This window comes from Carcharhinus amblyrhynchos, chromosome 21 (assembly GCF_965287045.1).
Source record: "Carcharhinus amblyrhynchos chromosome 21, sCarAmb.v2.hapA, whole genome shotgun sequence".
Classification (NCBI taxonomy): Eukaryota; Metazoa; Chordata; class Chondrichthyes; order Carcharhiniformes; family Carcharhinidae; genus Carcharhinus; species Carcharhinus amblyrhynchos.
The window spans coordinates 6,088,995-6,115,558 of NC_137344.1; the positions used below are offsets into that span (position 1 = coordinate 6,088,995).

The 26,564-nt window shown below is 45.7% G+C and overlaps 1 protein-coding gene across 1 annotated transcript in view; it reads left to right on the forward strand.

The window, feature by feature from the left end:
- The first annotated feature begins 583 nt into the window (after positions 1-583).
- Positions 584-26,564, forward strand: part of prkcab (protein kinase C, alpha, b) — a 365,814-nt gene continuing 339,833 nt past the window's right edge. The window contains exons 1-2 of the mRNA XM_080209359.1: positions 584-898; positions 1,570-1,601. Of these exons, the coding sequence (XP_080065485.1) occupies positions 741-898; positions 1,570-1,601 (190 nt within the window). The 5' untranslated portion in view covers positions 584-740. The remainder of the gene's footprint in view (positions 899-1,569; positions 1,602-26,564) is intronic.

A 26,564-nucleotide genomic window follows, 5' to 3' on the forward strand; every position in this document is an offset into this window, starting at 1 on the left:
GTGTGTGTGCTGTGTGGTAGTGTATGTGCTGTGTGGACAGTGTATGTGCTGTGTGGGCAGTGTGTGTGCTGTGTGGCAGTGCTGTGTGGGCAGTGTGGGCAGTGCTGTGTGGGCAGTGCTGTGTGGGCAGTGCTGCGCTGTGTGGGCAGTGTGTGTGCTGTATGGCAATGTGTGTGCTGTGTGGGCAGTGTGTGTGCTGTGTGGCAGTGCTGTGTGGGCAGTGTGAGCAGTGCTGTGTGGGCAGTGCTGCGCTGTGTGGGCAGTGTGTGTGCTGTATGGCAGTGCTGTGCTGTGTGGGCAGTGCTGTGTGGGCAGTGCTGTGCTGTGTGGGCAGTGCTGTGCTGTGTGGGCAGTGTGTGTGCTGTGTGGGCAGTGCTGTGTGGGCAGTGCTGTGCTGTGTGGGCAGTGTGTGTGCTGTACGGCAGTGTGTGTGCTGTGTGGGCAGTGCGTGTGGGCTGTGCGCTGCCGGTGGCGCTGCAGGCGGGCCGGCCTGCAGCAGGGGGCGGTGTTGAGCTGCCGGCCTGCCCCCGCTCTGACAGGCTGTGTCTCTGACGCTGCGGCTGCTGCCGGGCGGAGCTCCCGCCGCTGATAAAGGGCGAGGGTTCGGTCCCGGCCACCCCTCACTCAGCCCCGGCCGCTCGCTGCAGTGTTGAGTGTGTGGGTGGGGGTGGCTGTGTGTGTGGGTGGGGGTGTGTGTTCAGGGAGGTGTCCAGTGCTTTTATTCACTCTTTGCGAGGAAGATGGCCGATGCAGAGGGTGAGGGCGGTGAGACCGTCAATCGGTTCGCCCGCCAGGGAGCCCTGCGGCAGAAGAATGTGTGCGAGGTGAAGGATCACAAATTCACCGCCCGCTTCTTCAAACAGCCCACATTCTGCAGCCACTGCACCGACTTCATCTGGTGAGTGGGAGACTGTGTGTGTGTACCCCACCCTGGCAAAGCCCCCCTCCACCAACCTTCTCCCCCACAGCCAAACTTGCCCTGCAACCCTCCCATTCCCTAAACTTTCCCCAAATCCCCTCCCACCCCAAACTCATCCTGTCACTGTCCAAACTTTCCCCAAACCCAAACTCTGCAACTCCCCAAACCCCCTCCCTACAAACTCCAAACTGTCCCCACACCCAAACTTCCCCCAAACTCTGCCAACCTCTCCCTCCCTGCCCTCACCACACTGCTTGCTTCACCTCACTCTCCTTCCCTGTCCCCTCCTCTCCCTCTGGATATTTTCCTCTCTGGATCTTTTCTCCTCTCTTTCTCTCTCTGGATCTTTCTGCTCTTTCACTCTGTGGGTCTCTGTCTCTCTGGATCTTTCTGCTATTTCTCTCTTCTCTCTCATTCTGTCTCCTTCCCTTTTTCACCCTGGTTCTGTTTTGCTTCCTGATCGAATTTTATTTCATAATATTTTTATGACGTTTGATTCTCTGTGTTTCCTGATTCTCCTCCTGTTTTCTTAATCCTGTCGCTGTTTTTACCTTCGGCCTTGTGGGTGTTTGTGTGTGTGTTGGGGGGGTTTGTTTATAAATATTTGTGTTCCTTTGCCCTAATGCTTGTGGTTTGTGTTTTGATTGCAGGGGATTTGGTAAACAGGGCTTCCAATGTCAAGGTAGGTGAGAGTATCACAGTGTGTCTGTGAGTGGGGAGGGAGCTGGGGGAGTGAGGGGGGCGTCTGCAAGAGGCTGATTTCTTTCCCACACTTTCTGTGTGTGTGTGTGTGTGTGTGTGTGTTGGGGGTGGGGGTGGGGAGGGAACTGGGTGGAGAGAACTGCTGGGGGGCGGGGGGAATGTGAGTGGGGGAATAGGAATACTGGTAACCAGACAGAAAGAGGGAGAACTATACCATTTTCTGTTTATAAACTCAACACAACTATTGCATTTTACCTGGAACACAGTGTGGAGTTTCTCCAGTGCTGGGTGCTTTGCTTTCAGTTTTAACATGGTGTTTATTCAATCGATACGCGGCGAGATTGAGGAAGTCGTGACTTGATGCTTTTAATACACAAGCTTCTCGTTATTGTCAGTGTTATTTAGACTCGGTGAGATCTGTGTCCAGAGAGTTTGATTTCCACCCCCCCCCCCCCCCCACCCCACCCGCCCCCGTCTGCCCCTCATTTTGGCAGCTTGGTATGTTTGGAGTGTGTGTTTGGCAGGAATGTGCCAGCATCTCTATCTTTTCATTACAGTTACAGCGGGCACAGCCCCTCTGACTGGGTCACACTCTATTGGAGATGGGGCACTGTGTTCAGTCAGGGTGAGACGCTTTGGAAAGTGTCAATGAGCCGGAAAGTCTCCGGGTGGCTTCTATTCCGCTAGGAAACGTGCAGTGTCAGAATGTGTCAATCGAGGTTCTGTATCTGTTAGGCCCTTTGGTAGAAACAGCCTCACTCCTCGCTGAGCTGGTGAAGTTAGCCTGCTTTTGTCAGGCTAAGAGGGAAGCCCTGATTCTCTGGTTAATTCTCAGTGTGAGGAATCCAAAGCTTCTCCGATTGCTTCAGGATTGCATTCTGTAACTTTTGAAATGTTACACTGACCCATTTCTGTGTGTTTGCCTTTCCCGACCTTGTGTTCTGAATGTTATGAGAGTGTCCTGCAGTGTAAAAAAAACAGCTTTCTCTCGAGTTAAACAAAAATAATATTTCTTGGAAAACTTGCAGTTTGCATCTTTCTAATGAGATGTGTGACCAGCTCGGGCGAATGCCCTGTGTAGGATTGATGTCAATACTATTTCTGTTTTCTCGATCTAATACATCCACACACACACACAGTTGCTGTACAGTTTGGAGCTCGGAAGCTTATCCTCAGTTCAATCTCCGCTACAATCCTTCCTACGTAACTAAGGAATGTATTTCTAAGTAAAAACACGGCCTGTTTCGACAGCGTTCCTTGCAGACTTGTGGCCCACTCCTTTTAACTGTTGTTCTCTGGCATAGAAACCTCCCCTGTTTGTGTGTGTTTGCAGACTTGCATTTTCTGTTTTGAGGTTGCAAGTGACATTTGCCCCCGTGAGCCAGTTGCTCCGTTGTAGGGAGCCCCCGGGCTGTTTTGTGGCAGGGATGTACAATGTGATGTTCAATAACGATTCTGAGCTGGAGGTATCGGTTTAAGGAAATGTTACTCACCGAAATTGTAACAGTGGGTATTGCTACTGCAGTGGGAGTTTCCAGGCAGATATGACAATTACTTGTTTCCCTTTTACCTAACAATTGTTTCCTTTTTACTGCTCTCTTGTCTCCTCCCAATTGCAAGTCAGCCAGTTCTGTGCTAATAGGCCACAGTTTAGCCGCAGTGCCCAGTGAGACAGCAACTGTGGCCCCAGATTTTATTTTTGCTGTATGCTCGTGATTTGATTTATATTGTCACTGTATTGGGATGCAGTGGAAAGCATTGTTTCTTGCGTGTTATGCAGACAAAATCATACTGTTCATCGAATACATAGGGGAGGAGGAAAGAATAGAGTGCAGAATGTAGTGTTACAGTCATAGCTAGGGTGCAGAGAAAGATCAACTTAATATAAGGTAGGTCCATTCAAAAGTCTGATGGTAATGGGGAAGAAGCTGTTCTTGAGTTGGTTGGATTTCTTCCGGGTGCTCAGGTTTCCTCCCACAGCTGGTTAGTATCTGACCTCAGACGTTTGTATCTTTTTCCCAACTGAAGAAGGTGGAAGAGAGAATGTCCGGGGTGCGTGGGGTCCTTGGTTATGCTGGCTGCTTTTCCAAGGCCGTGGGAAGTGTAGACAGTGTCAATGGATGGGAGGCTGGTTTGAGTGATGGACTGGGTTTTAGTCACGACCCTTTATAGTTTCTTGCAGTCTGGGTCAGAGCAGGAGCTGTGACAACATCCGGAAAGGATGCTCTCTATGGTGCATCTGTTAAAATTGGCGAGAGACGTAGTGGATGTGCCAAATTTCCTTAGCTTTCTGAGAAAATAGAGGCGTTGGTGGGCTTTCTTAACTATAGCGTCAGTGTGGAGGGACCAGGACAGATTGTTGCTGATCTGGCCACCTAAAAACTTGAAGGTCTCGACCATTTCCACTTCATAACCTAATGTCTAATAACATAACCACCTGGAGCCTGTCCCTGGCTGTAAGGTATTACTCTGCCAGATCTGCCCCTTCGCTGTGTTGACAGTCACACACTGAGACTGCACTGCTTTGTGGGTGTGTAATCATAACGTCCTGAGCTACTGAAGAAAAAAAAATAAAAACGCAAATGTAAAAGTGGGAATCTGTAGAAACAGCCAGAAATTCTGGGACCTGTTCTTGGAGCTGCAGAGACGCAACCACTGAGTCAAGTCAGGATTGTGATGGCCAAATTTTTGGACATGAAGTGCTTGAAAGTTCTGGGGATGAGAGGAGTTCATCGATCGTAGAATCCCTACAATGCAGAAGAAGGCCACTCGGCCCATTATGTCTGCATCCACTACAATCCCACCCAGGCCCTGTTCCCATAACTCCATGTATTTACCCTAACTATTCCCTCTGACATTAAGGGGTAATTTAGCATGGTCAATCCACCTAGCCTGCATATCTTTGGACTGTAGGAGGAAACCGGAGCACTCAGAGGAAACCCATGCAGACACAGGGAGAAAATGCAAACTCCACACAGGTGATGATCCAAACCAGGAATTGAATCCGGGTCCCTGGTGCTGTGAGGCAGCAGTGTGAACCACTGTGACACTGTGCCGCTGAGATGAGCATCAGTTTCTAGGATGGTGAAGCAGAGGAACTTCCTCACTTTCATTTCCTCTGCTTTTGCGGAGAGAGAAAAAAAACAGTTTGTGTTCCAGTTTAGTGAGCTGGATCTTTCTGCTCAAATGCAGACCGACCTGCAGGGTATCTCCCACTGTTGTTCCTGGGGTGGCACAGTGGTTAGCGCTGCTGCCTCACAGCACCAGGGACCGGGGTTTAATTCCGGCCTCGGATCACTGTCTGTGTGAAGTTTGCATGTTCTCCCCGTGTCTGTGTGGGTTTCCTCTGGGTGCTCTGGTTTCCTCCCACAATCCAAAAATATGTAGGTTTGGTGGATTGGCATGTTAAATTGACCCTTAGTCTCCCAGTATGAGTAGGTTAGGGGAATTAGTCATGGTAAATGTGTGGGTTTATGAGGATAGGGCCTGAGTAAGATGCTCTTTTGAAGAATTAGTGTAGTCTTGATGAACTGAATGACCCCCTTCTGCGCTGTAGGGATTCTATAATTGAATGAAATGGATGCTGATCATTATTACTAAGATATGCAAGAAGTCTTGAATCAAAAACAGAAAATACTGGAAAATCTCAGCGGATCTGACAGCATCTGTGGAGAGAGAATAGAGCCAACATTTTGAGCTGAATGACCCAGTTGGCTCTATTCTCTCTCCACTGAGGCTGTCAGAGATTTTTTCAGCAATTTCTGGTTTGGTGTCAGATTCCAGCATCCAATCACTTGCTTCTGACTTCAGGATGTCATGAATGTTGTTCCTGTCTTCGTGGGTAAAAGTGGAGGGATACACAGTGTTATCCTTGTTCAGTGGTGGGGAGGGGAGGAGGGTGTTTCCTATCACATGGACACAGCCAGGTTTTGATTTTTGAGCTTGGGGTCTATTTGTGTGCGCACTGAACCAGAGAAAAGTTGCCGCTTTCCACCTGGGTCGCGCGCTTCTGATGCAAGGAGAAGGGAATCCAAGTCACTATTAGATCTTTGTTGCTTTGAATTTGACAGAGGGACAGGGTGGAAGATATAAGAGGGATGTCATAAGAACATAAGAAATAGGAGCAGGAGTAGGCCATCTGGCCCTTCGAGCCTGCCCCGCCATTCAATAAGATCATGGCTGATCTGTCGTGGCTCAGTTCCACTTTCCCGCCCTCTCCCCATAACCCTTAATCCCCTCTCTTATCAAAAACCCATCAACCCGCTTCTTAAAAATATTTAGCGAGGCAGCCTCCACCACTTCAACGGGCAGAGAATTCCAGATATTCACCACCCTTTGAGTGAAGAAGTTCCTCCTCAACTCCGTTCTAAACCGCCCCCCCTTTATCTTGAGGCTGTGCCCCCTAGTCCTACTGTCTTTTTTGAGCGGGAAGAGTCTCTCCACCTCTATCCTATCCATCCCATTCATCATCTTATACGTCTCAATGAGATCTCCCCTCATTCTTCTAAACTCTAACGAGTACAAGCCTAGTTTATTCAGCCTCTCCTCATAGCTCAACCCCCTCAACTCCGGTATCAGCCTAGTAAACCTCCTCTGCACTCCCTCCAAGGCCAAAATATCCTTGCGCAGGTGCGGCGCCCAAAACTGCACACAGTACTCCAGCTGCGGCCTCACCAATGCCCTATACAGCTGCAGCAAGACCTCCCTACTTTTATATTCAATCCCCCTCGCTATGAAGGCCAGCATCCCATTCGCCTTCCTGACCACCTGCTGCACCTGCAGGCTGGGTTTTTGCGACTCATGCACAAGGACCCCGAGGTCCCTCTGCACCGTCGCCTGCTGCAGTTTTTCGCCACGTAAGTAATAGTCCTTCCTACCATTCTTCCTACCAAAGTGGACCACCTCACACTTGCCAACATTAAATTCCATTTGCCATTTCCTGGCCCATTCGCCCAGCCTATCTAGATCCTTCTGCAGACTCTCCACACCCTCCGCACAATTTGCCTTTCCCCCAACCTTGGTGTCATCAGCAAATTTCGACACCCTACACTCGGTTCCCTCCTCCAGATCATCTATATAAATGGTAAATAGCTGAGGCCCCAGCACCGACCCCTGGGGCACCCCACTAGTCACCAACCGCCAATCCGAATAGCACCCATTGACCCCCACTCTCTGCCTCCTATTTGACAACCAATCCTCTATCCACGCTAACACCCTACCCCCAACTCCATGTCCTCTGACCTTCTGCAGTAACCTCTTGTGAGGTACCTTATCAAACGCCTTCTGAAAATCCAGAAAGACCACATCCACCGGCTCTCCTCTATCCACCGCCCTAGACACATCCTCATAGAACTCCAGTAAATTTGTCAGACACGACTTCCCTTTAATTAAACCGTGTTGCGTCTGCCCTATCAAGCAATTCCCTTCAAGATGCCTTGCAATTTCCTCCTTAATGACGGATGTCCGAGGTTGATTGTTTACTCAGAGTGGTTTGGGTGTGGAATACACCGTCTGCTGTTGGACACTTTAGGAACTTTCAAGCAGTTATTGGATAGGCGCATGGAACACACCAGAATGATAGGGAGTGGGAAAGCTTGATCTTGGGTTTGGGCATAGCTCGGCACAACATTGAGGGCCAAAGGGCCTGTACTGTGCTGAACTGTTCTATGTTCTATGACAGGCATTGAATTCTTAGATCGACAGAAATGTGTCACACAGTGCACCGCACTTTTGTCTTTGAATCGTAAAGCTCTCAGTGACATAAGAAACTTTAACACACACACACACGCACACACACGTGCACACATACACACACGTGCACAGTAACTCCAGGATCTCTCAATGGGGATGCGATGGCCTCATGGTAATATCGCTGGACTCAGAAACTCAGCTAATATTCTGGGGCTCTGGGTTCGAATCCCACCACAGCAGATGGTGGAATTTGAATTCAATTAAAAAACACTGGAATTAAGAATCTACTGATGACCGTGAAACCATTGTCAATTGTTTAAAAACCCATCTGATTCACTAATGTCCTTTAGGGAAGGAAATCTGCTGTCCTTACCTGGTCTGGCCTACATGTGACCCCAGACTCTCAACTGTCCCCCAAGGGCAAATAGGGATGGGCAATAAATACTGGCCAGCCAGCAATGCCCATCTCCTACAAATGAATTAAAAATGTTATACAGCCATTGAAGTCTAGTAATATGACAGCCAATTAGCCTTCAGCCATCTCCCATAAACAGCAATGTCTTGCATTTCTTTAGTAATGTTGATTGAGGGATAAATATTGGCCAATAATATAAAAGCAACTTGCTGTGGACACTGGAATCTGAAACAAAAACAGAAAATGCTGGAAAGTTCGGCAGGTGTGACAGCATCTGTGGAGAGAGAATAGAGCCAATGGATGGGACTCCACCAGGGAATCAGAGCTGCGATGGTCCCACAACGGAAACCTCCATTGACTTCGGCAGGAATTTCCGATCTCACCTGAGCAAGGCTGTAAAATCCCGCCCAAAATTTTGAACCTGGATGACCCTTCATCAGACCAGTAAATACGGGTCAGCTCACCCCTGCTCCTCTTGGAAATATTGGAATTCTTTTTACAACCACGTGAAGAAGCAGATGGGACAAAAGTTTAACGTCACACCCACATGCGAATAGTTTGACCATGCAGCTCACCCTCTGCACTGCACGATGTGTCCGCCTCTGTTATCGTGTGTCTGAATTTCAGACTTGGCACTTGAACTGCACAACCTTGGAACTCGGGGGTGAAAGGGAACACGTGGCTGGATCACAGCTGTCACAATTCTGGTTACTCGAGCATTCAAAAAGAGCAGCACCCATGACGGAATGTGAGCCGCCCCCTCTCCTGACTGCCCCACTCGCTGACTACATGCTCTCTGGGAGAGAGAAGGAACAGTGAAGGAAAAAGCTGTAGCCAACTCCAGAATGAGAAGCACGGAAAAACTCCCAAAAGCAACAGTCTGAGAAACCACAGAAACCACTAAATCTTTTATGGCCCCAGCTAACTGACAATCTGTCCTGTGTTGCTGCAAATGTTTTCTCACGGCAACTTGTCAAGTTCCCTTTTTAAAGGATCTTGTTGAATCCATACCCTTTGCCACTCACAGTATTCTATTCCAAGGAAGCATGACTCTGCAAAAAGAAACATTTCCTGCTTTCTGAACAGACCAACTCCCCAATTCCTTTTATTTTATCGACCTCTTTTGTCACACCTCTAAACTTGACATTCCTCTGAAGAAAACAATTAAAATCTCGCTACCCAGTTCTGATAACCAAGGACCTGAAGCTGGTGTTGGCCATGGTTTAATGGCCAGTTCTCCTCACCCCAGAAATATGATGTCACAGTGGATTAGCACTGCTGCCCTCACAGCACCAGTCACCTGGGTTCAATTCCTGACCTTGGGTGACTTGTCTGTATGGAGTCTGCGCATTCTCCCCATGTCCACGTTTCCTCCCACAGTCCAAAGATATGTGGATTAGCTGGATTGGTGCCATGGTAAATTCCCACTTAGCAAGAGAGGGGATTAGCAGGGTAAATATGGGGGGGGGCTACAGTGATCAGGCCTGGGTGGTATTGTTGTCAGTGCAGCTTGATGGGCTGAATGGCCTCCTTCTGAACTGAAGGGATTCTATTAATAAGGAGATTGGGAGTTCAAGTCTCACCCCAGAGACTTGAGCATGTCATCCAGGCTGGCACCCTGAGTGTGCCACTGTTGGAGGTACCATCCTATGGTGGTGTCCCACTGGCAGAGATGTAATTTTATGTCTGTCATTCTCAGATGGAGGTAAAAGATCTTCGTGCTACTTGGAACAGCAGGAGTTCTAGATATTGTGGCTGTTATTTCTCACTCAACCAATGTCGCACAAACAGATAACCTGTTCGTTACCACGCAGCTTTTGTGGGAGCCTGCTGTGTTCAAATTGGCTTATGTTACAAGTGTGACTACACTTCATGAGTGCCTCACTGACTGTAGTGTGTTTGGGACATCCAGAGTTTCTGACAAATGCTTCAGAAGTGAAGTTATTTCTTTATGTGCTGGGCTGACGCTTGGTCGCAGTGCACCATACAGCAGTGTGCAAAACCCGTGGCTGGACCAAGTGTGGCAGCTATTTGTTTCCTGTGCCTTTCAATTTCACTAAACCCTCTGAAAACTAACAGCAGTTGGAAGTGTGTAAAATGGTGATTGCAGGGGGAAAGGGATGAAATGCTCCACTCCAAATTGTAGCAGAGCTACTAGCACCTGCTCCTTTCAAATCAGTTTCTAATTTGTGTCATGCTGAATGGTAAAATGACACCGGTTTAGAAACTGTTCTTTGTGATCAGTTGTCATTGAAATGTGAAATTTCCTGAAGCTGTCATTATCGCTGTGCACATTTCTCAGAGCAGCCTTTATGTAATCTGTGTTTAGCATTCTGTTCACTGCCCCTGAACAACCAGTGGCTGATAATACTCGGGGTAAAATCTCTGTTGGTCTAATTCACCTTCCCTTGAATATTGTGCGATTTTAAAATAATAATGAATAGAAGTGCTAGTTCCTGGGTTTGAATGTGTTTCCCTTCCATCTTCTTACTTCATGAGTTTGTTTTGAATTTTCTCCATATTATTTGGTCGATATTTCTGTTTCCTTTTTGCAATGTATCAACAGAATAACACATGAGAACACCTTCATCTCTCCTCCACTCTCTCCACCTTTTTAAACCTGCGTTGGATCCCCATAAGTCTATGGCTTCTAAAGGAAAGTAAGGTTTATTTATTAATCACAAGTAAGCTTACATTAACACTGCAATGAAGTTACTGTGAAAATCCCTTAGTCGCCACAGTCCGACCCCTGTTCAAGTACACTGAAGGGGAATTTAGCGCAGCCAGTGCACCTAACCAGCACATCTTTTGGCCTGTGGGAGGAAACAGGAGCACCCACAGGAAACCCACACAGACATGGGGAGAACGTGCAAACAAAAGAGAAAATGCTGGAAAATCTCAGCAGGTCTGGCAGCATTTGTAAGGAGAGAAAAGAGTTAACGTTTCGAGACCAGATGACTCTTTGTCAAAGCAGAATGTGCAAACTCCACACAGACAGTGACCCAAGCTGGGAATCAGTCCCAGGTCTCTGGTGCTGTGAGGTAGCAGTGCTGACCACTGTGCCACCATGCTGCACTTCTTGAAAGTGCAGCATTCCAGCACCTTGAGCCTCTCTAAGATGTGTTAATCTTTTGTTGCTTCCTTTCCATAATATTACCTGCTACATGAGGAGATGAGACTGGGCAAAGTGTTCTAACTTGGGCCTGGCCAAACTGGTAAGTTTAGCCATTTGCCATGATGTTGCCCATGAGACCTACACCCTGGTGTGCTCGTGTTCCCGCTTTCTTTTCCTTTTTTGTTGCTACTCTGTCTCTCACTCTCTTGCTTTCTATTTCTCACCCACCCACCCTGTCTCACCTACCCACTTGCTTTCTCGCCCACTGCCCTCTCTTTTTTCTCTCTCTCTCCTTCTCGCCCTGTGCCCACTTTCTTTCTTCTTGTGTTTTCTCTCGCTTGCTCTGTCTCTTTCTCTGGCGCTCTTGCCTGCCCACCCTTGTTCTCTTACTCTCAGTTTTGAGACGAGTGAAGCTGTAAAACCCACCTGCTCGCTCATTCTTTGTTTCTTTCTGTCTTTATTTTCAGTCATCATTGGAGGAATGGCCAAAGATTCCGCATGCGTAAAACTGTGCTTTGGTTGCTACGGTTGACCATCATTTGCCACTCACTAGCCCAATGCCCCACTGCACCAGGAATCAGAGGCAGTTGAGAATCTGGAACTTTGCACGGATTTCATATCTGTAAACTAGCAGGCTGTGTCCCTGTATCAGCCAATTAAACAGTGAAGAGCAGCCAGTACCAATCGTAACAACTCATTGTGTTTCCAAAAAAATAAGTTCTTCTCATCTCCCCTCTTGTTTTTTTTACCTGGTTACCTTAAATCTATGTGCACTGGTTACTGGCTCTCCCACATATGAAAACAGTTTCTGTATTATAGAATCCCTACAGTGCAGAAGGTGGCCGTTTGGCTCATTGAGTCTGCACTATCCCATCCAGGCCCTATCCCCATAATCCCATTATTTACCCTGACACTCTCCCTGACATTAAGGGGGAATTTGCTATGGCCAATCCACCTAACCCCCGTATATTTGGACTGTGGGAGGAAACCGGAGCGCCGGTGGAAACCCATGCAGACATGGGGAGAATGTGCAAACTCTACACAAACAGTCACCCAAGGTTGGGATTCGAACCCAGGTTGTTGATGCTGTGAGGCAGCAGTGCTAACCACTGTGCTGTCCCTTACTCATACATGTGAAATTAAATACCTCATTAGAGGATCAGGTAGGCCAGGGTCACAATGCTCAGAAGAAGCTGTTGGCAGTAGACATGCTGTAAGATGTTAGCGAAGATACTGGTAGTTAGTGCTGGGCTGACTCTGCCTGGGTCTGTGGAGTTGTTAAGAAGACAGGCTTTGCAACTGTCTTTTAAGGTAAGTTTAATTGTGTGAACCCTCCCTTGTCTCGACTCTTGGACAGAGTGAGAACTTGGCTGCTTATCATCCTGGGACAGAAGCTGGTGGGCTGGAGTGTTCAGTGTTGATTATCTCCTGACATGGGGACTTAGTGCAGACAAATGACAAGCCCTGTGTAGACCAGCCAGATTCATTGAAGGCTGGTGCTTAAGATTTTTTAAAAATAGATCGATAAAGGCAAAATACTGCAGATTCTGGAATCTGAAACGAAAACAGGAAATGATGGAAAATCTCAGCAGGTCTGACAGCATCTGTGGAGAGAGAATAGAACCCATGTTTTGATTCTGGATGACTGAAATAACTCCATGAAGGCAAAAATCCCGTCACCAAGTTACTTTATTTACACCACACATCTGCACACAGCCAGCTCTCCAGTTGCTCCCGGCTGAATGCAGGCTGGGAGTCTGACACACCTGCTTTAAATAGGGAGCATGAGGCTCCTGATTTAACCATCAATTAGGATTCATCAGGTTGTTCATACTCTAGCAAGCCAACTTCATTAGCCTGGCGGAAGTCACCACAATGACCCTTCCTCAGAGCTGAAGACAAAAAATCAGGCGAGATGGGGGTGGGGTTGGGGGGGTGTAATTGATAGGAATGGCATTGACAAAGGGAATGTAAATGGTGATGATAAAGGTAGGAATGGTGCTAAGAGCATCCATTTAAGAGATCAGAATTAGTAAATAACAAAACAGAGATGCGGAGTGTAGGAATGTGGCACATGGCCCTCCTTGAGGGTTGGGTGGGGGAAGGGGGATGGCAGAGAGGAGAAACAAGATGGAAAATGAGATTTTAGAAGTGGAAAAATAAAAATGACAGGGAGTGGGGTGTCAAAAGGATTCCCGCCCCAAATAGCCATGGTGGGAGTTATGGCAGAAGTGAGCATTATCCCATTGAGTTGCCCTGAAAACCTCTTCCTCTGTCCTGCCTGTTGACTTCTATACATCTCTTTATTCCTCTTCCTACCAACTAATTAACCCTTGAAAACAAAACCATTACACTTCTCTATTCACGCTGGCAAGTGCTGGGCTTGGGGAGAGTTCTAGATGTGAGTTTTTAAAACTGGTTTCAATAGATAATGAAATTAGGTGAAAGTTGGGTGTGGTTCTTTTTCATAAAACTAAGTTTGCAGTTGTTACACCAGATGATGGGTTAGTTGTTTTAAGTATATCTTGTTTTTTTTTAACAAAAAGTACTGAGGTTGCACGTGCTATTTCTGATGTGGTCTAACCCAGATCAGATATAATTTTAGAATCGTATTTTTTGACAGTAAAGCTGCATTGCAGACAGAGGGATTTCTCGTGGAAATGCTATATTTGGAGAGTTGCCGAAATGCAAAATGGGTTCCAAACTCCAGCTCAGATTTATTAATTTACCAACTGCTGTGTTTGAAATTGGGAGGTGATTGGAGAGATTCACTCCGAGATGGTGCCAATGCGCGAGTGAATTCCCCGTGGGTAGCATTTGGCATCTGTACAAGAGCTTTCCTGTGGCAGATACTGGCAACTCCCCACATGAGGCATCACTTGGCACCTTGCCCAGATCTTTGGGTTTGAATCCAGCCTGGATTGACCCTGTTAATGCTCTCATAGCTGTAAGGGGATTTGGAACAGGAGTAGGCCATTCAGTCCCTTGAACCTGTCCCATCATTCATTGAATAAAAACAAGTGACTGCAGATGCTGGAATCTGAAACCAAAAGAGAAAATGCTGGAAAATTTCAGCCTCTAAGGAGAGAAAAGAATTGATGTTTTGCGTCCAGGTGGCCCTTTATCAAAGCTAAAAGCATAGAAAGTGGAGGGACATCTATGTTGCAGGGTGAGGAAATGATGCTGCCAGACCTGCTGAGATTTTCCAGCATTTTCTCTTTTGGTTCCATCATTGGTTGAGTTCATAGCTGATCTGCTTTGTAGCTCCATATACCTTGTCTCTCTATCCCTTAATAACATTGACTAGTTCATTTTGGATTTAAAATCATTAATTGGTTGAATGTTTGCTGCTTTTGGATTTTGCCACTTGCTCTCCTGAATGAGTGGTTTTCGATGGGAGATGAGTTTAAAGCAGGTTCCTGTTGGCAAAGAACAGCTTATGGTTCAGAACTATTGGTTCTTTAGGTAGCTGGAGGCAGCAAGGGCAGGGGAGGGGGGACAAGAGAGAGCAAGAAGAATGTTATGAGTGCAGTGTTGGGGAGAGTTTGAGATTGTACAGGATGTTGATCACACTTTGTGCTTTACCTGACCAGACAGTGTTTGATGAAATTGTTTTAATGATAAATGGGATAGTCGCGTGGACATTTTCTTCTGTCATCTTTTATTTTCAAGATGCAACTTTGCCGAAACCACCCGTGGTTCCCTCAGGCTGATCTACAGGAGCAGTGATGGCTTGTACCAGCCGCCCACGCTCCCTGGAAATAAAAAGCTTTAACTGAGGTTCCTTGCCTTGCGTTTGTACAAAAATCAACTTTGCCTCACCCGTGTTTTTAAACTTGTTCTCGGAATCTTTGCATGGCACACCTTGTGTTGGCCATTCTGCATTGCACTGGTGGTGGTGAGCTGCGGGTACACCCACAGTACTATTATGGAGGGTGTTCACGTTTACAGTAAATAATTCCAGTTGACAAATCACTGTGTCCAGATTTCATTCACAGTGGTTAGCACTGAGGCCTCATGGCACCAGGGAGCCGGGTTCAATTCTGGCCTCAGGTCACTGTCTGTGTGGAGTTTGCACATTCTCCCCCTGTCTGCATGGTTTCTTCTGGGTGCTCCAGTTTCCTCCCACACTCCAGAGATATGCGGGTTAGGTTGATTGGCCATGCTAAATTGACCCTTGGTATCAGCAGGATTAGCAGGGTTAATATGTGTGGTAACAGGGATAGGACCTGGATAAGATTGCTGTCAGTGAAGACTCGATGGGCTGAATGGCTCCTTCTGCATTGTAGGGATTCTATGATTGCAAATCTAATAAGAAATCTAAAAGACGTGCTGGTTAGGTGCATTGACCCAACAGGTGCCAGACTGTGGTGACTAGAGGGAATCTCTCAGTAATCTTCTTTGCAGTGTTAATGTAAGCCTTACTTGTGACTAATAAATAAACTTTACAAAACTTTAAAACTTGTAAATAATCCTGGAAGCAGTGAATGCACTCTGCTTTACCTGTCCAGAGAGTGTTTGATGGCAATGTTTTAATAGTAACTGGGATAGACACACAGACATGTTGGTCAATAGGGACTCTACAAGGTCCAATTTAAATCCGTCTTCTGGATACTTGTTCTGCCTTCCCCTTTCCCCGGCTCCATGTGCGTTACCCACCTCTTCCAAATCTGTTTGACCCTTTCAATGAAAAGTACCTTGTTGAGCTATTTCCTTTTATCCTCTTTTCAATTTGAAAAAAAAGTTCCATTATCTGGTTTGAATGTCCTCCAACCCTTCTTAAATATTAGATATTCTTAAATATCTGGATGTAGAATCTGTCTGGGTAGAGCTATGAAACAACAAAGGTGGCAAACATTGAGTGGGAGTTGTCTATATGTCTCCAAACAGTAGTGGCAATTAAACATCAAACTTGAGATGCATTTAACAAGGGTGCTACAGTAATGAGGGGTGACTTTAATTTACATATGGATTGGGCAAAAGAAATTAGCAAGAAAAGCCTAGCAGCAGAATTTCTGGAATGTGTACGAGCTTTTTTTTAGATGAGTACATTGAGGAACCACCCAGTGAAGTGGCTATTCCAGATTTGGTATTATGCAATGAGAAGAAGTTAATTGATACTCTTGTTGTGTGGGATCCTTTAGAAATCAGTGATCATAACAGGACAGAATTCTTCATTAGGATGGGAAGTGAAGGGGTCCAATCTGAAACTTTACACAGACAACGACCCAAGCCTGGAATTGAACTCGGGTTCCTGGTGCTGTGAGGCAGCAGTACTAACCACTGTGCCACATGCCTCAGTGCTGCAAAAATTAATGGGATTGAAACCTGATAAATCCCCAGGCTCTGATGATGCAACCTGGCTAAATATTTTATTCAGGTAGCACCTAAGTGAGCGTCATGACTTCATCCAAAATTGTGAACATTCAGAGATGGGACGTCCATTCTGGACCCCAGGGGATACAACCATCCTGTACACTCAGCTCATCTTTCCATATTGTGTATGGTCTCAATTCATCAACTCCCAGAACCATTAGACAGCCTTGCATAAGGAATCTCTTCAGCTGGGAGAGAACAGGATCCTGGTCCCTCCACTGCTTAAGCTATTTAACATTCTCTGAAGAATGTGAAAGTCTCTCAAATAAGAAAGTTGTCTCTGGAGGAAGCAATGTCTTGGTGGGATATGTCTGATAAAGGGAGACTGTGTTTCCATTGTTCTTCCCTGCCCGTGATGATGCTAAGTTCCCCACTAGCTTGGAAGTCTTTGCCACACATGCACACTCCAGGAAGTGACATTTTCTTAGCTTCATTTGCAAATCCGTTCGCTAAGAAAAGTGTTCCAACTTTTCCACATTTGGCCCAGTCCCTGGCCACAAACTCATTGGCTCAGACGTAGTCATGGTGCTGATAACTTATCTTTTGTTTGAATCCACGAATCAGAACCCTTGACAGTCACTTGTGTTGCAAGCTAGCTGCTCTCTATGCAAAGCTTTGCAACGCCATGCTGAACCTTCAATTATTCTTTCCCTTTTATTTTGCTGTTTTCCTCCTCCTCGCCAACATGCTGTGATAACTTGGCCACAAAAGTTAGTGGAACACGTTGTGATATTCAATCATCTTCACTTACAAAACTATTGAAATGCTGTCTAGTTGGACTGGGAACTGGAGACGGTTAATTACACAGGTCCCTCGTGATAAGATTAGACTGTGAAAGCCCATGTTACCGATGATGTCGCTGACACATACTCATGCATGTTAAAGACATCATATTCAAATAGTTAGATGCTTATCCTTCACAATACAACAAGGCATTCTGTTTGTTTTCTGAACTGGCTGTGAACAATGGTTGGTTTTAGTAATCCAGCCACCCATTCTCTCCCTCCCTCTTCATCCTGTTCAATATCTTGCACACATTTTGATTTTGTTCTGTGCTTTACTCTGTTGGATGTCACTTCTTCCTATTAAATTGCAACTGCCTACAGCCTGTTTTTTTTCTAATTTTGTACATGCTGAGAGTCGCTGTTTGATAACAACTGGAAAGCTGGCCTGTGTTTCCATCATGTAAATCACTCCTATGCTGGTTAGAAACCATCTCATGATGCCAGCTCTCGGCAAATCTTGGGCAACCCAGAAACCAGCCTGTGCCCAGTCACCATCTGCTGTCACACGTAGCTCGCTTGCTCAGACTCTCGGGGTTAGAAAGTTCTGGATTCATGTTCCACCCCAGCGTTTTGAGTGTAAATGTCTAGGCTGATACTCGAGGGGAGTGCTGCACTGCCAGATGCTGCTTTAAAAACAAGCTCCTGTTTGCCATCTTGAGGTGGACTAGATACATCTTGTGGGCCAATTTATAAGAAAAGCACAGGGTTATTCCCAGAGACCTGGCCAATATCTAGTCATGATGTGGCGATGCCGGCGTTGGACTGGGGTAGACACAGTAAGAAGTCTCACAACACCAGGTTGAAGTCCAACAGGTTTATTTGGTAGTAAACACCACTAGCTTTTGGGACACCTTTCCTTTGTCAGGTGAATGGAGAATTCTGATCACAAATTGCTATCTTCACTCACATTGTCTGCACCTTTAAGACTTGAATAGCAGATTAGCTGTAAAGACTCACATTCTAATCAATATTCTGTAAACCGTGCGTGCCTTTATATGCCCTGTTTGTGATCAGAACTCTCCTCTCACCTGACGAAGGAACAGCATTCCGAAAGCTAGTGGCATTTACTACCAAATAAACCTGTTGGACTTTAACCTGGTGTTGTGAGACTTCTTACAATATTTAGCCCCCAGTCAAAAGCACATTAACATGCTATCTGCTGGTTGTCACATTGTCATCTGTGGGAGCTTGCTGTGCACAAATTGGCTACTGCACTTCCTACATTTCAACAATAAAAGCTCTTGAAAGTACTTCATCGGCTGTAAAGTGCCTTGTGATGTTGTGAAAGGTGCTACAGAAATGCAAGTCTTTCCTTTTGATGTGTCTGTGTGCAATCACCAGATTCTGTCTATCCTTTGGATCCAAGCTCTGGAGGTTGAGGGCAATCTTTCTGTCATCTATCCTGTGCCATGGGGACAGAAGCTTCAAGCTCATGCCCAAACCACCAGACTGTTAAAGTTCAAGAGCTGATATTTCAGGTCAGGCCACACCTGCAACCAAACTATCTGCTTCCGTTAGCCTTACCCTTTAACAGAGTGCAAGGGACCACCTCTCATTCCAAAAGAAAAAATGCTGGAAAATCTCAGCAGGTCTGGCAGCATCTGTAAGGAGAGAAAAGAACTGACGTTTCGAATCCAGACGACCCTTTGTCAAAGCTAAAAGGTATAGAAAGTGGGAGATATTTATACTGCAGGGGGAGGGAATGAAAGATGAGTCATAGCTACAGAAACCAGGGGAAAGCCTGCTAATGGCAGTCCAAAGAGAGAATAAAGGGTGTGAATGGCCAAACGGCAGAGAAGCCAAAATGAAGATGTAGGCGGGAAGTAGTGGGGGGCGGGGGAATGGATGGAACAGAGGTAAGATTTAGAAAAGGAGAAGCAAAGAGGGAGGAAAGGTAAAGGAAGGGGGATAGTAGTAGGGGGAAAGAATGGGAGGGAAGCAAACTAAAAAAAGACAATAAAGAAATAAAAGGTAGCGAACAGTAAAAAAATTAATGAAAAAAATGAAAACCAAAGTGTTAATGTGGGGTAGAGCTAATGACCTGAAGTTGTTGAATTTGATGTTGAGACCGGAAGGCTGTGAAGTGCCGGAAGATGAGACGCTGTTCCTCCAGTTTGCGTTGAGTTTCACTGGAACCTCATAGCAGGCCAAGGACAGACATGTGGGTTTGGGAGCAGGATCTTGTATTAAAGTGGCAAGCGACAGACCAGTCAGGGTCCTGATTGTTCACAAACTGGAGGTGCTCTGCAAAGGAGCTCAAGCATCTCTCATTTATGGTTTCAAATTCTAACAACGGGTGGATTGAGCAGGTGGATGTAGGAATGACATTGGGGAAGATGTCTTAAAGTGGAGAGTTATTGAAGAAATAGTCTCACATTAACTTTGTAATTACCTCCTATAGATGATGCGACTTTGGAAAGTCATTCTCTATTAACACCATGTCCCAAAAAACACACCCCTGCCCCCCACACACACAGGCACAGGCAACATATAAAATACAGGTGGTGAGGGGGGGATCACACTGGGGTGTGAGCTGTAGTTGGAACTAGCACAGGATATGTATGGTATGATAGTGCCTCAGTGAATATAATGCCTCGTGTAGTCTGGTTGTGGGGTGGGGAGAGAGTTGGGTGTGTAGTGAGGGAGAGGGCCTGGGAGTGAAGAATACTGGGAAGAAGAGTGCCTTCGATGTATCCTGATGAGTTTTGTGTATGCATTTTCCTTTATTGCGCTAAGGAGGATAGTGATCGTCTGATTTGAACCACAGGAAAGTTATAGCACAGAAGGAGGCCATTCATCCCATCTTGTCTACCCAGATGCCCCTTCTAATCCCGCCTTCCTGCATCTGGCCCACAATCTCTTGCCTCATTTTCCCAGCAAAATCTATCGCTTCACACTTCTCTGCAATAAGTGTGATCTGTCACATGTCTGTCCATTCCACTGATCTGTCTGGGTCTGTCACTATCCTCCTTACAGTGAAATGTAGGTAATTGAAACTGAAAATTTCTCTGTCCCATGGCCAGAGTACCAGAGAGGGGCGAAAATGATGGAGAAATCTGCTGGACTTTTGCCTACAAACGTTCGGGAATTAGTGAATATTTGTACAGGAATTTCCCCTGACAGTCTGTGCTGGGGTATTTTGTCCGTATAGAATGACTTACAGTACAGAAGAACCCCCATCATTCAATTTGTCATGTGCTCCCTGACTCTGCTGGAGCAATTCCATGCAGTGCCTGCCTTTTTCCCAGAACCCTGCAAATACTTTCTCTTCAGGTAATTATCTGATTCCCTCTTGAAAACCAGACTTGCATCTGCTTCCTTCAAACTCTTGGGCACTGCATTACAGATCCTAATTACTTGCTGTGCAGTGAAAGGTTTCTCCTCATTTTCTTGCTGATTTTTCTGCCAATCCCCACAGATTAGTGCCCTCCATTTCTCAAAGCTTTGGCCATTGTGAATACTTTCTCTCTATCTACTCTGTCCAGACCCCTCATGATTTTAATACTTCTATTAAATCTTCCACTCTCTTGGGAATACAGCCACACCTCCTCTAAGCTATCCTGATAACTGAAGTCTGTCATCCCTGGAATTATTCTCATAAATCTTCCCGAGCACACTAATATCTTTGCGTCTTTACTAAAGTGTGGTGCCAGGACTGGGCACACTACTCCAGTTGACCCTGTGTTTTATAAAAGTTCGCTAGAATCTCTTTGGTTTTGTCCTTTCTGCCTCTGTTTCTGAAGCTCAGGAGCCCGTTTGACTTTTAAATGCTTTTGGAACCTGCCCAGACACTTTCAACAATTTGTGTAAGTGACCCCTATGTCCCTCGGCTCCTGTACCCACTTTGGAATTGTATCATTCATTTTAAATCGCCTCTCCTCATACTCCCAACCAGAATCTATTAGTTCTCACTTGCTGCATTAAATTTTATCTGCCAGTTGTCTGTCCATCCCATCACCATGTCTGTCTTTGATTTGATTTATTATTGTCAGCTGAATTGGGATACAGTGAAACGTATGTCTTGCATGCTATACAGACAAATTATACTGGTCACAAAGAAGGAAAGGAGAGGGTGCAGAATGCAGTGTTAGAGTCATAGAAAGGGTGTAGAGAAAGATCAAATTAATATATGGTAGAGCCATGCAAAAGTCTGATGGCAGCAGGGAAGAAGCTGTTCTGGAATTGGTTGGTTCTTGATCTCAGGTCTTTGTATCGTTGCCCTGACAGAAGAAATGGAAGAGGGTATGTCCAGGTTGCGTGTGGTCCTTGATTATGCTGGCTGCTTTTCCAAGGCAGCAGCAAGTATAGACAGAGTCAATGGATGGGTAAACTCCACACAGGCAGTCTTCCAAGGTTAGAATCAAATCCGGGTCCCTGGCAGCAGTGTTTGCCACTGTATACCCAGTTACCTCATCAAAAAGCTCAATCAAGTTACAGATTTTTTTCTGAACAATCTGTGTTTATTTGCCCTAATGAATCCACATTGTCAAAGCGACTATTGTTGTTCATCCATCGTCATCGATGAGAACCTTGACACCATTAGTCATTTTGAGGCTGGTTGCGGTGTGTCCGAAGATGACTGATCAGGGCCAATTCAGGCACGGAATGTCCTGGCACATATTGGACAGACTTGTGTGGACACTGTAGTAGTTGTGCTGGAGGCTCTGGACTTGCGCAGCTCGCGCTTAAGTTGTGCTTCAGCAATGCACCTTCCTTCGTGAGCTTGACAGCCTTTGTGGATGAGGCAGCGCCAGTTAGGGTGGTTTTGTGCCAGCGTTTACCAGGTGGTCATGTCAATGTCAAGTGACTTCAGGGAGGCCTTGAGTGTGTCTTTGAAATGTTTCTTCTGGCCACCACGCAAGTGTCTTCCAGCAGAGAGTTCCCCAAAAAGGGGCTGCTGGGGTATGCGCTCGTCTGACATATGGATGACATGACCTGCCCACCGGGTCTGCGCTCTCATCAGCAGTGTGTGGACTGATGGTAGACTTGCTCTAGAGAGAACTTCAGTGCCTGGTACTTTGTCTTGCATCTGATGTGTAATATTCTGTGAAGACAAGTCATATAAAAATGATTGAGCTGTCTTGCATGCCTTCGATACACAGTTCACGATTCACAGACATACAGGAGGGTAGTGAGTACTGTGGCGCTGCAGACCTTCAGTTTTGTTGCTGGGCTGATTCCTCGATGTTCCCATACAGTGGAGTGCAGTCTACTGAAAGCAGAACTTGCCTTTGCTATTCTGCAGTTAACTTCTGTATCAATAGTCACTGCTTAGGAGAGAGTGCTGCCAAGATAAGTGAACTGGTCCACTGCCTGTAGTTTCTGCCTTTTGATTGTGATTATGGGTTCTGTGCGGTGCATGAGGAGCAGGCTTGTGCATGACTTCGGTCTTTTTAATGTTGATGGTGAGTCCAAAGTTGTCACAAGCCCTGGAAAATTTGTCCACCTGACTTGCATCTCTGGCTCTAAGCCAGCAAAGAGGAAATCTTTGCCAATGATTGTGCCAAGTGACTATTAATATTATCTTGGATTATCATTTCTGCAAACTTGTCCACCATTGGGCTTAAACTGATTGATCTGAAGTTGCTGGATTTAACCGTACACTTTTTTTGAACATGGGTGTGATATCTGTGATTCTCCAGTCCACTGGCAGCACCCCAGTAACCGGGCAAGATTACGAGCAGTGTCTGCTCTGTTTCCATCTATCTTCCCTTTGTATCCTTGGGTACAGTAAATCCAACCTTTCTAAAAGTCTGCTTGACTAATCTTTAGCCTATCCAGTATCTACATAACTACAACTTTGGTGGTACCTCCCTGCATGGTAAGGAGTGTGTCTTCGTGTGTCCTTTGCCACCATGCGTAAATCCCCTTATTGGTTTCTTATTTGTCTTGTTCCTTTTCTACCACTCTCCTATTCTCATAGACCTCTGGAAGACTTTTGGATTCCTCTTTTGTAATCTCTTGTAATCTCTCTTTGATTTTTTGTTTTCACTTCTCCTCTGAACTTTTTGTATTCACACAGTGGTTCTCACTTTAGGATGGAGTGGATTGAATTATTTCATTTTTTCTTGTCCTTGTAGCGAATTCACAGTTCCACAGGCCTTGGGGCTGGGAGGGGAGTGCTGGGTAGGTTTGGAACCGAGACTATGGTCAGGAACTGCTCTGTTATTAATCAGTGGGAAGTGTCTTGTTGGTTTTGGGCCAGTCTGGTTTTTGTTTTGTCCTGAAGTATCTCTTGTTGATGTGAAATATGCAGATCAAATATTTAAATATCTTGTTGTGCATCTCTCATTTAAGTTTTCGTCCAATAATTAGTGACGTTCCATGAAGGGAATGGAAGCAGCAACTTCTAAAGGAGGAAATAGGAAACATTTTTATTGATATCACACCTTTCACTACCACAAGACATCCCCAAGCACTTTGCGGCTAATGAAGTGCACACTGTTGTAATCTAGGAAATGTGACAGTTAATTTGCACACAGCAAGATCCCACTCATAGCAACGTGATAATGACTGAGGGAGTGCTGAGCTGCAGGATGTGCCGTCTTTTCAAAGAAGTGTGAACTTGGTGTCATTCAAAACTCTTCTGCCTGTTTCTTAACTTTCACAAAGTCTCTCTCAGCGAATACCCCTTTGCTCACTGGCCTACACTCATTTCTGGTTAACAAAGGCCTGGATGTTTAATATTCCCATCCACTGCCTTCAAATGCCCCCATGGCTCTGCCTTTCCCTATCTGGAATCTTCTCCAACCCCTACAACTCTCCAAGATAGCTGTGCACTACTTCAGCACACCCAGTATTAATAACTCAACCATTGATAACCTTGCCTTCAACTCTGAATTCCCTCTCCTTCCAGCTTTAAGATAGTCCTTTAATACATTAAGACAGCCCTTCTTAAACAAACAAAGGCACAACATTTGCCACCCTCCAATCTTCAGTCACCTCACCTGTGACTATTGGTGATTCAGATATCTCTGTTAGGGAACCTGCAAATCCAAACCCAAAAATCCAGGCCTGTTTTAACTGGAAGCGAGCTGGAAGTCTTAAAATGCAGCAAGGTAGGTAAATCCCCAGGACCTGGTGACGCGTATATCAGGATGTTGTGGGAGATTAGGGAGGAAATTGCAGAGAAGTTTGAATCATTGATAGTCACAGGTGAGGTGCCTGAAGGTTAAAGGGTGGCAAATGTTGTGCCTTTGTTTAAGGAGGGCTGCAGGGAAAAGCCTGGGAATTACAGGTCACTTTTCCTAATATCCTCTTTTGCAACTTGTCATATTTTTAGAGTGCTCCTATGAGATGTTTTATTACATTAAAGACTTTATATAATCACAACTTATTTTACTCTTTAAACCAAGGCCTCCTGAGCACTCTCGGCTGCAGGGTTCCATAGCCACCGTTTCCAGGCCTCTGTCTCTCAAGAATTTTCTCTTTATATTAGTGATCTTGTGAAGCTCTGAGCAGGCTCGATCGGAGCAGGAATGTACAAAGAGAAACCAAAAGAGAAGATGCTGGAAAATCTCAGCCACTCTGACAGTATCTGTAAGGAGAGAAGAGAGCTGCCGTTTCAAGTCCAGATGATCCTTTGTCAAAGCTGCTCCAGTGTACAAAGAGAATCTGTCCCAGTTTCCAGTTAGAAATTGTGTGAGCGTGAGCTTGGGACTGTGTCTGGAAAGGAGAGAGCTCGGTGTTCTGGGCCTTACTGAAAGCAGGCAACCCACTTGGCCATTGGTGGATGCTTCCCTAACCATTATTGTTCAAAATAACAGCGCCAGTAAAAAATAGAAAAATCCGATTCCCCACCTTGGGTGATGTATGTAGACGTGCATCGACAGAACTGTACTGGTCCAAAGGCAACACTTTACAAGTCTTGTATTTAAATCTTACTCCTGTAGGATTGAGCTACCTTGTTTTGCCTGGATTCAGGAGCAGGGACATCTCTGCGTGTGTGCTGGTCTCTAAGGGTGGCTGGCAGCATCAGTTGAAAAGGCTGTGAAAATGGCACTGACTTTATAATAAAGTCTAACTGAACCTGGGAATAATTAAGGTTGACCATCACCGGTTGTATCCAGGGAAACCACAAACGTGCATTTATATAGCGCCTTTCTCATGATAGCCCCAAGTACTTTGCAATCAGTGAAGTAGTTTTTGAAGTGTAACCAGGGCTGTAATGTCGGAATGGGGTCAGCAATTTAACACAGCAACATCCCATAAACAGCATTGGCCTGATTGGCCAGAATAATGCCCCTGTTCTTCTGTGAAATAGCACCATAGGATCTTTACTGTCTGTTCAGGGAGACAGAGTCTGGGCCTCCATTCTTACCTACAAGGTAGCACCTCTTACTGTTGGCCCTGGAGTGTGAGCCCAGACTAAAACAAATTACTGCCCGTGCCGGAATCTGAAACAAACACAGAAAATGCTGGAAAATCTCTGACAGCGTCTGTGGGGAGAGAGTAGGGCCAACATTTTGAGTCTGGATGACCCTTCATCAGAGCTGAAGACAAAAAAAATAGAACATGATTTATACTGTGTGGGGGGGAGGTGGGGGCGGGGTGGTAATTGACCAAGATGGCAGAGACAAAAAGATGAAGGGAATGTAAATAGTGGTGATAAAGGCTGAGAATGGTGCTAATAGCATCCCATTAAGAGATTGGAATAGATAAAAGGGTAAACAAAGGTACAGGGGACAAGTGAAACTGAGGCATGTGGCAGACTGAAGAGCTGGAGGGGAGGGTGTGGAAACAAGATTGAAAATGAAATTTCTAAGATGTAGACTAATTAAATAATGCAAGAAATGAAAATTAAAAATAATAGTGAGTAATAAATATGGATTAATAAGATAAAATGAAATAAATGGGAATGGGGTGAAGGTCGAGGGGAAGCGTTCATGCTCTGGAGTAGTTAAACTCAATGGGCATTTTACAGCCTTCCAGACTGAACAATCGGAAAATGAGGTGCTGTTCCTCCAGTTTACATTGGGCTTTACTAGAACATTGCAAAAGGCCCAGGACAGACACATAGACAGGAGAGCAGGGTGACGTGACAGGAAGGTCTGCTTGTGGGCAGACCGAAGATGTTCTCTCTGCAAAACAGTCACCCAGTCTGCGTTTGATCTCTCTGATGTAGAATAGACCGTGTTGGGAGCAGCGAGTACAGTAGACCAGATTGAAGGAGGTCTAGACCATTACGCTCAAGTCTCTGGTGGGGGTTTGAACCCATGATGATGTGATTTGGAACTGTGTGTGTCTTAACTCTGAGCCATAGCTGCACTGACAGTGCCTTTGAGTTACCAAGTTTACTTCTGATGCCATTTCTGGTCTCAGCCGTGGTTGTGGATTTGTGATTTTTAAAAAAAATTGAATAGGATAGAAAACAAAACCCATTTCACTGCCACATCAATAATTCTGAAAAGAGTTTCATTCCTTCATGGGACGTGGGTGTCGCTGGCTGGCCAGCATTTATTGCCCATCCCTAGTTGCCCAATGTGAGAGTCAACCATATTGCTATGTGTCTGGGATCACGTGTAGGCCAGACCAGGTAAGGACGGCAGATTTCCTTTCCTA